A 13,652-nucleotide genomic window follows, 5' to 3' on the forward strand; every position below is an offset into this window, starting at 1 on the left:
AGTTGGGTACGCTAGCACATACCCATAGTCCCAACTCCTCGGGAGGGTGAGGTGGGAGGACTGCTTGAGCCTGGGAGTTTGAGGCTGCAGTGAGCTATGATCCCACTACTGCACTCCAGCCTGGACAACAGAGTGAGACCCTGTCCTTTAAGAAAAAACAAAAGGAAAACAAAAGACTAATAAAGGAAAACAGATCCCAATACCTATGTGTATATAAACAGAGAGGGCCTGATGATCTTGGGGTAAAAACTGCCTTGTTTTAGAGATGAGATGAGAGACAGAGGAAACAAAAAGACAGATGTGCTTATCACAAACAGCTGGAGCGGAGAAGGGAGCACAGCTTTGAGTCTCAGAACCAAGAAGACTGAAGGTCCAAGAGCCTGGGTCTGGAAACCAGAGCTGAACAGGCAGCAATGGCTCCCTGCAGTGACTTAGGGATCAGTTCCCTCTGTTCACTACAACATGGCATCCAAAAAACACTTTTCTTTTAAAATAATATACCAACAGCCCCCAGCTTGGGATTATTCAACCTAGAATTTTCTTATATACAATGGTGCAAAGGTGAGACAGTCTGTAGAAACCATAGTTTGGGTATCCACACATCCATTCTGTTTTTCACTTTCTGTACCATATTCAGTAAGTTACATGATTTAATCAACACTTTATTAGAAACCGAGCTCGGTGTTAGAGGATTTGACTGACTGCAGCCTAATGGAAGTGTTCTGAGCACATTTAAGGCACGGAAGGCTAAGCTAGGTGTTCAGTAAATTACATGTATTAAGACATTTTCAACTCAGCATATTTTCATCTTATGCTGGGTTTATCAGAATAAGAATTTATTCTTAATTGTAAGTTAAGAAGCATGTCTATTATTGAGAAAAATTTGGAAACGGGTGCAGTGGCTTGCACCTATAATTCTAGCCACTCGAGAGGCTGAGGCAGGAGGATCACTTGAGGCAAAGAGTTCAAGACCAGTTGGAGCAACGAAGGAACACTCTATTACTACAAAAATATATAAGTATTTAATTTAAAAATCAGCCAGGTATGGTGACATGCACTTGTAGTCCTGGCTACTTGGAAGTCTGAGGTGGGAGGATTGTCTGAGGCTAGGAGTTTGAGACAGTGAGCTACACACTCCACACTTCAGCCTGGATGACCCTGGAGCAAGACCCTGTGTCAAACAAACAAACAAAAAGGAAAAGAATGATGGATGCCAGGTAGATACTCAACAGTGCCCAACGCCAAAGATGATCCCACACATAGAGAGGAGACCAGTGAAGAATTGGAAATACGATTTTGATGAGAAAATATTTTAAAACTCTTTTCCTTCCTGCAAATATTTTTAAAAAAAAAAAAAAAAAAAGAGAGAGAGAGACAGAGAAGAGAAATGGCTGGCTGCAGTGACTCAGGTCTGTAATTCCAGCACTCTGGGAAGCAGAGGTGGGAGGATCACTTGAAGCCAGGAGTTCAAAACCAGCTTGGACAACACAGTGAGATTCCATTACTACAGAAAATGTTTTAAATCAGCCAGGCATAGTGGTGTGCACCTGAAGTCCTAGCTACTTGGGAGGCTGAGGTGGAAAGATTGCGTGAGCCCAGGAGTACAAGGCTAGAGTGAGCTATGATCCTGCCACTACATTTCAGACTGGATGACAGAGTGAGATCCCACCTCTAAGAAAAAAAAAAAAAAGAATTTGGAAATTTAAAAAACTGGAAATGCAAAATAAACCCTGCAGTCTCAAATTTCAAAAATCATACAAATAATGAATTCTGTGGTCATGTGGAATATTTGTTTAACTTGGGTGATACTGCACATCATGCCTGGCAAATGTCTAATAGAGTTCTTAAGGACAGGACAAGAGAATTGAACGTTTACCACCACTATTGCCACAACAAATATTCTGGACCATTGGTAAGCTGTGCTGCCATTTCTATTCACGGAGAACAGCACACTGAAGGCAGCAAGGGGCCTCTGATAACCCAGGGCAAGTAAACCTGGAGCTGCTTTAAAGCAGAGCAGTGGGGATGCAAAGGAGCCGACAGAAAAGCCACAGGAACCTGACAAATACCTAGATGTGCACAACCAGGAACACTGAATTCCAGCGGATGATACAATTGCAGCACTAGTCTCACCGCTGTCACTAAACATGAGTGAGCCCAACAAACACTCAATTCCAGTGGATGATACAATACTCAGCAGCACTGGCCTCACTGCCATTTCAACTAAACATGAGTGAGCCCAATAAACACTCAATTCCAGTGGATGATACAACACTCAGCAGTAAACGCCATTTACTAAACATGAGTGAGCCCAACATGGTGCAAGGTGTTTTAAAATCCCAGTACTTTGGGAGGCTGAGGCAGAAGGATTGCTTGAGGCCAGGAGTTTGAGACTAGCCTGGGCAACATAGCGAAACCTCATCTATAAACATTTAAAAATTAGATTGGCTGGGCGCGGTGACTCATGCCTGTAATCTCAGCACTTTGGGAGGCCAAGGTGGGCAGATCACCTAAAGTCAGGAGTTCAAGTCTAACCTGGACAAAATGGTGAAACCCGATCTCTACTAAAAATATAAAAATTAGCCAGGCATGGTAGTGGGTTGTCTGTAATCCCAGCTATTCAGGAGGCTGAGGCAAGGAGAATCGCTCGCACCCCCAGTAGGTGAAGGTTGCAGTGAGCCGAGATCGTGCCACTGCACTCCAGCCTGGGTGATACAGCGAGACTCTGTCTCAAAAAAAAAAAAATCAGATAAAAATCAGATAGGCATGGTGGCATGTGCCTATGGTCCCAGCTACTCGGGAGGCTGAAGCGAGAGGACCATTTGAGCCCAGGAGGTTGAGGCTGCAGCGAGCTGTGACTGCACCACTGCACTCTAGCCTGGGCAACAAAATAAGACCCTGTCTCGAAAACAAATAAATAAGTAGATAAATAAAATATATTAATTCTAATCCCCCCCACCAACCCTGGGGCAGGTAATATTATCTCCATGTCACAGATGAAAAGTATCTTGTCCAAGGTCACACAGACAACAGCAGAGACAAAATTTATATTCAAAGCTCAAGTTTTCTTCACTTGACCAGGCTACCATCCAATCTTACATTACTGAAAACATCTAATTATCCCAATCCTTAGAGAATTCAAATAAAATGCCAGTCCTTCATTGTACATACAGGGGGGAAAAGATAGCTATTTGGATTCCTTAAAGGTTTTCTAAAAATGAGGGATTCTAGAGGACACGTGGCAAAGGGTTCCAAATATGCCGCAGACATATCTCCCTGCCAAAAAAAGCGCTATCACAGTGATATGGTTTGGCTGTGCCCCACACGAATCTCATCTTGAATTGTAGTTCCCATAACGCCAACATGTCACAGGAAGGACCTGGTGGGAAGTAACTGAATTGTGGGTGGTTTCTCCCACACTATTCTCGTGACAGTAAGTTCTCACGAGATCTGATGGTTTACAAGAAGCTTCACCCTTCGTTCAGCTCTCATTCTTCTCTCTCTGGTCACCTTGTGAAGAAGGAAGGGTTTGCTTCCCCTTCCACCATGACTGTAAGTTTCTTCAGGTCTCCCCAGCCCTGCAAAACTGTGAGTCAATTAAACCTCTTTTCTTTATAAATTACCCAGTCTCGGGTATCTCTTCACAGCAGCGTGAGAGCAGACTAACACACAAGGCTTGTGTGCAACAGGGTGAAGAATGGTAGTGAGACTAAATCCAGTTTCACTACATTGTTAAACAATTAATGGACATTCAATGAGTCCCCACCCCAACTACAATCAACAGCACTCTAGAAGCAGGCAAAACGAACAGTCATTGGATTCAACTTGACAAAGGCAAGCCAACCTTGATCTCTGCACTAGATGTAAGAAATCCTGGTTGGGAATTAACTGTGAGCCGGAATCAAAACTCTGCCCCTAGAAAAGGCTGACCTAACAACCCGGCTCCAGGGCTGCCCCCCAAGATCCCGGTGCCGACTGCACTCCCAGGTCATGCCCAGACCTCAGCAATTCCTGAAGTTTAGCGTTATTTGCAGATACACTGAAAAGTACAGTGCAAAAAATAATAACTACAAAGAAACAAAAAATGTCCAGCCATAACTGGCCACTAATGGGAAACTTTGAGGCCATACTTTAAAAGCTCAGCCGCTTTAGCTGTAGTATGTTTTAGTAGGAAAAACCAAGCAGCAACTGCCATTTTTTCCCCCAAACTATTTGTGGTCCCTTTATTACTAATAACATTTATTTTCTTCAATTTTTATCAATCAATGGGCTTCATTTTCCTCCCAAAAGAGAATGAGAGAAAGAATAAATTTAAGACTGGGCGCTGTGGCTCACACCTGTAATCCTAGCACTTTGGGAGGCTGAGGTGGGCAGATCTCAAGGTCAGGAGATCGAGACCAGCCTGGTCAAGGTGGAGAAACCCCATCTCTACTAAAAATACAAAAATTAGTCAGACATGGTGGCACATGCTTATAATCCCAGCTGCTTGGGAGACTGAGGCAGGAGAATCACTTGAACCCAGGAGGCAGAGGTTGCAGTGAGCTGAGATTGTGCCACGGCACTCCAGCCTGGGCAACAGTGCAAGACCCTGTCTCAAAAAAAAGGACAAATTTAAAGTGATGGAGGATAAGAACATAACTCTCCTTCTAGTGAGCCAACAAGAAAAATTCAAAATTCCACATAATGAAGACCAATGCTATGCTGTGAAGTCCTACCACACAGGTCTTGGAGAACACAGTTATTTTTGGTTTTTGATTTTTTTCACTTGAGACAGGGTCCCCAGGCTGAAGTGCAGTGGCGCAGTCAGAGATCACTGTAACCTCAAACTCCTGGGTTCACGCAATCCTCCTATCTCAAACTCCTGAGTAGCCAGGACTATAGGTTTGTGCCACCATATAGGACTAATTTTTTCTTCTTCTTTTTTTTTTCTTGAGATGGAGTCTCACTCTGTCACACAAGCTGGACTGCAGTGGCGCCATCTCAGCTCACTGCAACCTCCACCTCCCAGGTTCAAGCCATTCTCCAGCCTCAGCCTCCTATCTGTGACTATAGGCACATGCCACCACATCTGGCTAATTTTTATATTTTTAGTAGAGCCCAGGTTTCACCATGTTGGCCAGGCTGATCTTGAACTCCTGACCTCAGGTGATCTGCCCTCCTCTGCCTTCCAAAGTGCTGGGATTACAGACATGAGGCAACGTGCCTGGCTGGACTAATTTTTTTTTAATTTTTAGCACAGATGGAATCTTGCTGTGTTGCCCAGGCTTATCTCAAACTCCTGGCCTCCCAAAGTTCTTCGATTACAGGTGTAAATTGCCAAGCCCAGCCTATGTTTGCTCTAATGCTTGAATTGGATAATACGCTAATTTTGAGGGGCAAAAGCAAGGAAACACTTTCTCCTTGGAAGGCAATGTACTTTCCTGCTTTAGTTCATAAATCTTTATGATATCTCTAAGTAAAAGTGAAGAAGGCAAGTACCAAGAATCTCCTTTTCAGTGAAAATCAAGACATGAAAAGATTAAGACATAAACCCGGGGATGACACCCAAGGACAAGTAGAAATCTTTGTTTTATGGGTCTGGCACTATGCACTGAAGTGAAGAGGAAGAACAGGAAGCCTCTGATGGCATGTCATGTGGCTCTGAATCCACCCCATTCCGCCTTTTCATCACAACCTGAATGAAGACACAGAAAGCATGTCTGGCAAATCTGCTCATGATAAAATGGGGAGGTCATGTAAATTCCCAAACGTCTTGATGGGATAAACAATCAAGCAGAACTAGTAACATGAAACGAAAGCTGAGACACACACAGTCTGACAATTTCAAAGAATCTCTTGTATAAATAAAAGTGGAGAATGTTTAAATGAAGTTCGTATGAAAAGAGACCTGGGACAGCACTGGCCCACAGATGTGTTTTGTTTGGCCTTTGCAGTGTTTGTGAAAAACACTAAGCCAACAGTTAAAAGTTGTGAGAGTCACATAAAAATCTGGATTTCCGGCTTCTCTTGAAAAACTGATAGATCTGGCAATTCCAGGTCTGCATTCAGATGTGACAACTGGTTAGAATTAATTGGCGGCTATCCCCTTACGACAGGGCATTCACTCCCCTGGCAAATGTATTTGGATGCATACTAGCCTGACTTTCTTAGTTCTGTGGCCATCTGTGTGCAACTTTTGACCCGGGGGTTTCAGGTGACTGCCAACTCAACAGAAGCCAAACACGTAATATGGCTGCCAAAAATCTCACCAATTCCAAGGTAATGGAAGAACAGTGTCTAAAATCGGTGGCCCTTAACTTTGGAAGAGTCACAGACTCCTTAGGAAATCTAGAAAAATCAGTAAGTTTTCCTCCCAGAAATATGTCTAGACGTACAAAAATTTACAGTTAATTTCCGGGAGTTGACAGACACTCTGAATCGCAGCCTCTAAGTTAATGGCCTCCGCCTAGGAACAAGGAGGTAAACTGTCTCAGTGCATGTTCACACAGAAGGTCTACTCCTGGGAATCACATTCCAAGAGGGATGCTGACAAACAGCTATCAAGAGCAAGGATGACAACGGGTCTGGAAATTACATTACAAAGATGAAGAAACTAAGAATGGTTAGCCTAGAAAAGGGAACACTTAGGAATATAGTATCCATTTTCAATTTCAGAAGCTGTAGTAAGGAAAAGGGGTTAGGCTTACACCCCTCCAGCTGGCAGAACTAAGACCAAGGAGAAGTTACAATGAAGTCTATTTCACTATTTCAGTTCAGTCTAAGAAAGAAGTTTCTCACAACCAAAGTTACAGAAAACCCAATTAGTCTGTCCTGTGGACCAATACAATAGTCAGCTCCACATCACTGAAAGGATCCAAGCTTCTGCAGGATAATGAAATGTTAGAGATGGAATACAGAGGATTCCTGAACTGGGTGGAAGATTTTACTCTAATTATCTAAACCTTCTTCCAAACTGAAGGAGTAAGCAGAGCTGGAGATGGCAATACAGCACCCCCTCCTTATCAGCAGTTTCACTTTCTGAGGTTTTAGTTACCTGTGGTCCAAAAATATTAAATGGAAAATTCCAGAAATAGACAATTAGTAAATTTTAAATGACGCGCCATTCTGACTAGTGTGATAAAATCTTGCACTACCCAATTCTGTCCTGAACAGGTCATGGGTCATCTTTCACCCAGTATGGCCACGCTAAATACAGCGCCCGTCTCAGTCACTCAGCAGCCATCTCAGCTACCGGATACAGCTCCAATCGCAAGAGCAGTGATGCTGCCATACTGTCATCGTCGTGCTACTTTGCTTGTAGTTATTGTGGTTAATCTCTTACTGTGCCTGATGTATATGCTAAAATGTATCACAGGTATGGACATACAGGAAAAAATATACCATATACAGTGCTTGCTCCTTTCTATGTTTCAGGCATCCACTGGGGGTTTTGGAATGTACCCCCCCAGGTAAGAGGGGATGACTTGTAATAATTCTCTTCTCCCAAACCTTACTCGTGTTCTGATCAAAGAAGCAGTTATGCTGCAGCCCTCCACTCAAGAGACAGAAACTCGGTAGCTGACCTCTCCTATGATTCTGAGAGCTTACTGACAACTGGTCAACATTTGGCCATGCTTGAAATTTCATATTGCCAGCTTTTTCTTTCTCTAACCCGCTGCGGTATTCACCTCTCTTTCCACCCACATTCAAAACATCCAATTTAATTCTTGGGAAGCTGCATAAATTTCATAGCATATCACATCATGTACTTGTTGAACTGACTCACCCACAAAATTTCAAACATGTGGGCATTTAATTAAAGCTTCTTACTGATGATTTCAACAGAGAAAAATGGACAGGATTCAGTGCCATGTAAACTTTGTAAGAGCATCACCGTCTGGCTAGAAGAGGTCATAGACTAGACCAGTTCAAGCTGGTCCACAAAGGAGGTGGTCAAAAAGTAAAGACTCTCCAGACATTTAGCAGAATGTTAACGAAGCTGCCGGTATTTTGGAAACTTCAAGAAGCTCAAGAAATGACCTATATGTTTTCAATATTTAAATCATTCCTTATCTCCAAATAATTTTTGAGTCAAAAACACTGCTTTTCCAAAAGAACTTTTCTGCTAAAAATGTCATTTAAGACACCATGAATATGAAGTAAACACTTTCGCCTTATTTACAGATTAAGAAGCACATCTAGGCTGGGCACAGTGGCTCATAGCACTTTGGGAGGCCGAGGCAGGAGGATCACTTGAGGCCAGAAGTTCAAGGCCAGCCTAGGCAACACAGCAAGAACCCATCTCTACAAAAAATAAAAAATAACTGTGTTGGCACATGCCTGTAGTCCTAGCTACCTGGGAGGCTAAGGTGGAGGATCGCTTGGGTCCAGGAGTTCAAGGTTACAGTGAACAATGGTTGCACCACTGCACTCCAGAGCAACAGAGCAAGACCCTGTCCCTAAAAAAAATAATAATAAAATTAAAAAGCAGCACATCAGTTCTGATTACACACAATCAAGATTAAATCTGTAAAAGGAAAACTCCTTCTGTCCATACTACCATTCCCTTCTGAGTGTGCTTCAGAAGCTCAGGAAACGAGTTCTGAAAGCAAGCTTTTCTTCTGTTCCAGGGAGGACAGGAACGTGGGGCCTCAACCTATAAAATTCAGTATTTTGGAACATCCGTAATTCTACCAAGTCTGTGCCAGTCTAATAGACTCCTTTTAGCAAACCGCCAGCCAGTCAGGGCTGGAGAGCAAGGCTTTCATCCCTACGAGTTGACAAGGACAGGACCCAAGAGCTCCCTGGGAGGGTGGAAAAAAGCCTCTGCTTGAGTTTGCATTACAAACTGCTGGAAAAGACAGATGGAGGCATGACAGGAAAAGCAATTATTTCTTCTGGGCTTCCTTTCTGTCTGGATTCTAAGGAGACGAATACAAAATTCCATCACAGATTGAAAGGCTATCTAAACATTCTTGAAAATGTGGTCTTGCTCTCTGAAATATGACCTGCTGGGCTGCGGCAACCTGTAACCTATTAATACAGGATGGTGGAGAATGCCAACTATCCAGCAGGCTAATTCTGGGTCCGACTCTGCAATGCTGCTAGTTTGCAAGAGTCCCAAACCACAGGTTGGAACATAAATAACTACAAGATATACATCTATTACACACAGCATGACCCAACAAAAAATGTTGATGACTCATTCACTATTTTCACATTCCTGAAATTTTAAATATCTAAGACTCCTGTATTTTAAGATTTCTAGTGAGCCTTTCCAAATGTAGGCTGAATCACACTGAACAGTGGCGTTGTTTTTCCGAATAGTAGTAAGTTGGGACTATTCAGAAAAAAAAAAAAAAAAAACAAATTTTAAATCACTTTTAAGGAATACCCAGTTGCTGATCAAAATGTTTTTATGATAAAATGTTGTTTATTTATAATTAATAAACAATCTTAAGCAGATAAAATATTCAATACAGTTGAATAAAATGTTGTGGGGTTTTGCTGTTGCTTTTGGAGATGGGGATCTCACTCCGTCACCCAGGTCAGAGTACAGTGGCGCCATTTCAGCTCACTGAAGCTTGTACCACCATACCCAGCTTATTCTTTTACTTTTTTGTAGAGACAGGTATCACTATGTTGCCCAGGCTGGTCTGAATCTCCTGACCTCAAGCAATCCTCCCACCTAGGAATCCCAAAGTGTTGGGATTACAAACATGGGCCATTGCACTCAGCTCAGTTGAATAAAATGTTACTGCATGTGGACTATGTGTAGAGAAATAAAGATAACAAAGGTATAGTTCTCACCCTCACGGAGCTTATAAACATCAAAGGGATGAGACTTGTTCTCTATTAAGTCAAGGGAGACCCCAAAGCCAAATGAAAAGTACAAGAATAGGGCTGTGGGATTTATGAGAGAAAGGATATCAAGTGATACTGGAATCCATTTTCTCCTCTGTAAAACGAGGGGAGTGGCCCAGATGAGTTTCGAACCCTTTCTGGTTCAAAATTCTGATTCCTTGGTGCATTCAGATGAGATAAACAGAAAATATCATCAAGAAACTAGTATCTGGGCTGGCCCTTGGATGGGTAAGATTTGGAAATGCAGCTGCTGAAAGAAATAGGAGAAAAAGCATTTCAAGCACAAAGCAGTATGGAAGCACAGGCCCAGAGAGCACAGGCATGCTGGTAGAGCACAACATCTTCAGCACAGACAGAACACAATGGACAGGCATTGTTGTAGAGCATGACGTCTTCAGCACAGACAGAACACAACAGACAGGCATGCTGGTAGAGCACAATCTTCAGCACAGACGGAACACAACAGACAGGCATGCTGGTAGAGCACAGTCTTCAGTATAGACAGAACACATGGACAGGCATTGTTGTAGAGCACGACGTCTTCAGTAGACACAGAACACAACGGACAGGCATGCTGGTAGAGCACGACGTCTTCAATATAGACAGAACACAACGGGAGACAAAACTGGAAATGGAGACCAAAATTTTCAATGCCAAGCAAAGGAATTTGGATTTCTTTCTTTTCTTTTCTTTTTTTGAAACAGAGTCTCACTGGGATTCCCAGGCTGGAATGCAGTGGTGCAATCATGGCTCACTGCAGCCACGAATTCCTTGATTCCGTTGATCTTCCCGCCTCAGCCTCCTAGTAGCTGGGACTATAGGCACAGGCCACCACCATGCCCAGCTAATTTTGTACTGTTTGTAGAGGTGGGGCTTCGTCATGTTGCCCAGGCTGGTCTTGAACTCCTGGGATCAAGTGATCTCCCTGCCTCAGCCTCTCAAAGTGTTGAGATTGCAGGCGTGAGCCACCATGCCTGGCCTTGGATTTCATTTGGTAGCCAGAGCTGATGAGGTGTCTGAAGAGGCAGACAACACAATCAAACATCTATCAGGAAGCTGAAGCAGCAGAATGCAGCTGGAATACTTGAGGCTACCCTGTCACTCAGTATGACTCCTCTGAAGGTCCCATTACATGGGGCTCATCTGCCAAAGAAGCCAAGCTTCACGAAGCATACCTCAACAGACAAAAACGAGGAAATGAGGACTAAAACCCACACCAGAGTCCAGAAAACAGGAAGAGTTTCAGGAACCTAATGTGCCTACACACAGATTCTGATGATGACAAGGCCAACTCCTTACAAACAGGCCAAAGGAAATGGCTATCAAATCGAAAGAGACGATAAAGTGGAAAAAGAAAGTGCTATAACGTAGCAAAAACAGAGAGACGGGTAAAACTAAAAATTCAAAAGAGACTCCTAACATCTGTAAGCCACTAGCAGAGGAAACAGAAACATCAGAGATCTGGAAATTTCAGCAGAGGATTATACCCTCCTCCCACTCCAAATCTGGGCAGCATCATGAGTAATTTTAGAAATTAGCTGTCCTAAAAAATGTCCAAGAGGAGAAATAACAGAACTGAAGCGACTGTAAAGGTGCACTCCTGACCTAACTGAACTATTACTGAAAAGGGAGGACCGGACATGGTAAGAGAGGAAGACTAGAAAGGCATGAGCAGTGTTTCTACAACAACAGCAATTTCTGAAATACAATGCCTCCACAGAAGAACAGAATCAAGGAAAAAAGAAAATGGCTGACAAATAACATCTGGCCCCTCAATGATTGAAGAATATCTCCTCCCTAAACACTTGCTTCCCTTCAAACAGCCCTCCTTAACTAGATCCAGTAAGAGTTACAAAACATTTTTTTTTTTTTGAGACAGAGTCTCACTCCATCATCCAGGCTGGAGTGCAGTGGTGCGATCTTGGCTCACTGTAACCTCCCTGACCCAGGTTCAAGTGACTCTCACGCCTCAGCTTTCCAAGTAGCCGGGATTATAGGAGCACACAACCACACCCGGCTAATTTTTGTATTTTTAGTAGAGACAGGGTTTTGCCATGTCGGCCAGACTGGTCTCGAACTCCTGGCCTCAAGTGATCCACCTGCTTCAGCCTCCCAACGTGCTAGGATTACAAGAGTAAGCCACTGTGCCAGGTCAACTTGTAAAATTTTTAAATGATTCTTGAGTTAACTGCCTGCTGGCAAAGTGAGGTGCAAGGGATCATAACTATGTCGGGTTACTATCTTTTGCAGCCACAAAAGTAATACCTAAATGCCAACAACTTAGCTGACAAATGCAGCAACCTCATTTAGCCATAGCCCACAAAATAAAGGAGCTATCCGGCACTAAAGAGAAAGACAAGAAAACTCCAGGGTTCTCATCTGGCCTCCAGACCCCTGGCCCCGAGTGAGCTGTGCCACAGGATATGATCCTGGTCCAGTGGACACTAAGTGACAGCACAGGGCTGCTCTGGGTGCCTGCTTGCCTGTCCTGTCCTGCTGCGTGTGTGAAACCATCAATCAGAAAGTGCGCTGCAGGAAGGCACATCAACGTTCTGGTCATCTGGCTGCTGGGAGAATACAGGTAATACAGGGAAATAAGTTACTTACTTGCCGTCCATCCTGCCCCACATTCGTCTGACCTCTTACAACAGTTCGAATATTGTCGTCCAGTCTCCTGGCAAAAAAGTTCAAGGATATAGTCATTCAAATAATCTTTACTCTAGGCTGACCAAAAAAAAAAAAAAAATTTATCCACCAGCTTCTGCAGACTGCACCTAATTGTCCCAAAAACCAAACATGTGTGAGTGACATCAGGAAGGTGGAGGGCAGCAATGGCAGTGTGGGAAGCCAAGCCTAGCTCAGACAAATGCTTCGGCTTTTTTTTTTTTTCCTGCAACCTCCACCTCCCGGGTCCAAGCAATTCTCCTGTTCCAGCCTCCCAAGTAGCTGGGACTACAGGCGCCCACCACCATGCCTGGCTAACTTTTTTTGTATTTTTAGTAGAGACAGGGTTTCATCATGTTAGCCAGGATAGTCTTAAACTCCTGACCTTGTGATCTGCCAGCCTTGGCCTCCCAAAGTGCTGGGATTACAGGCGTGAGCCACCAAGTCCGGCTGCTACGCCTTGTTTTTAAAAATGGCTTGTTTTACTTAATATTCAGAGCTCTCTGAAAGGACTAATAAAACTTGCAGTATTTTTCATGGAGTAAATCAGGAATCACAAAGTTCCTGAGCCTTTACGTGAACACGCCAGAGAACTTAAATTACCTCAAGCAAAATCCGTTCCTCAGTCCTCATAAGGCAGAAAGAGCCAGGGTGATAGAGGGAATCTTCCTGCTCTGGGCCCTGGTCATGCAATCTATGTCTGAGACAGATCTACGACTCCCAGCTTCTCTTCCCCCATGGCTCACAATGTTTAATCATGGGTCACCACCAAACCCACCAGCAGACCTGACATTGCTAGCTGTTATGTGACCAAAGGATATACATATAAGGCCATCTTCATCTCTCAGCCTTGGGAATACAAAAACGGAAATAAATTCATTGAAAATCTAGTAGAAGGTCTGGTGTGGTGGCTCACGTCTATAAAACTAGTACTTTGGGAGGCCAAGGCGGGCAGATGACTTGAGGCCAGGAGTTCTCAAGACCAGCCTGGCCAACAGAGTAAAACCCTGTCTCTACTAAAAATACAAAAATCAGCCAGGCATGGTGCTACAAGCCTGTAATTCCAGCTACTTGGGTGGCTGAGGCACAAAAATTGCTTGAACCTGGGAGGCGGAGGTTACAGTGAGCTGAGATCATGCCACTGT

General features: G+C 43.6%; 1 protein-coding gene across 3 annotated transcripts in view; it reads right to left on the reverse strand.

Moving 5' to 3' along the window:
- VPS53 (VPS53 subunit of GARP complex) overlaps positions 1-13,652 on the reverse strand; it is a 181,608-nt gene that overhangs the window by 150,238 nt on the left and 17,718 nt on the right. For all 3 annotated transcript variants that reach the window (XM_017510590.2, XM_037732101.1, XM_037732100.1), the window contains exon 3: positions 12,451-12,517. In XM_017510590.2, the coding sequence (XP_017366079.1) occupies positions 12,451-12,517 (67 nt within the window). The remainder of the gene's footprint in view (positions 1-12,450; positions 12,518-13,652) is intronic.

The sequence above is a fragment of the Cebus imitator genome, unplaced genomic scaffold (assembly GCF_001604975.1).
Source record: "Cebus imitator isolate Cc_AM_T3 unplaced genomic scaffold, Cebus_imitator-1.0 Scaffold441, whole genome shotgun sequence".
Classification (NCBI taxonomy): domain Eukaryota; kingdom Metazoa; phylum Chordata; class Mammalia; order Primates; family Cebidae; genus Cebus; species Cebus imitator.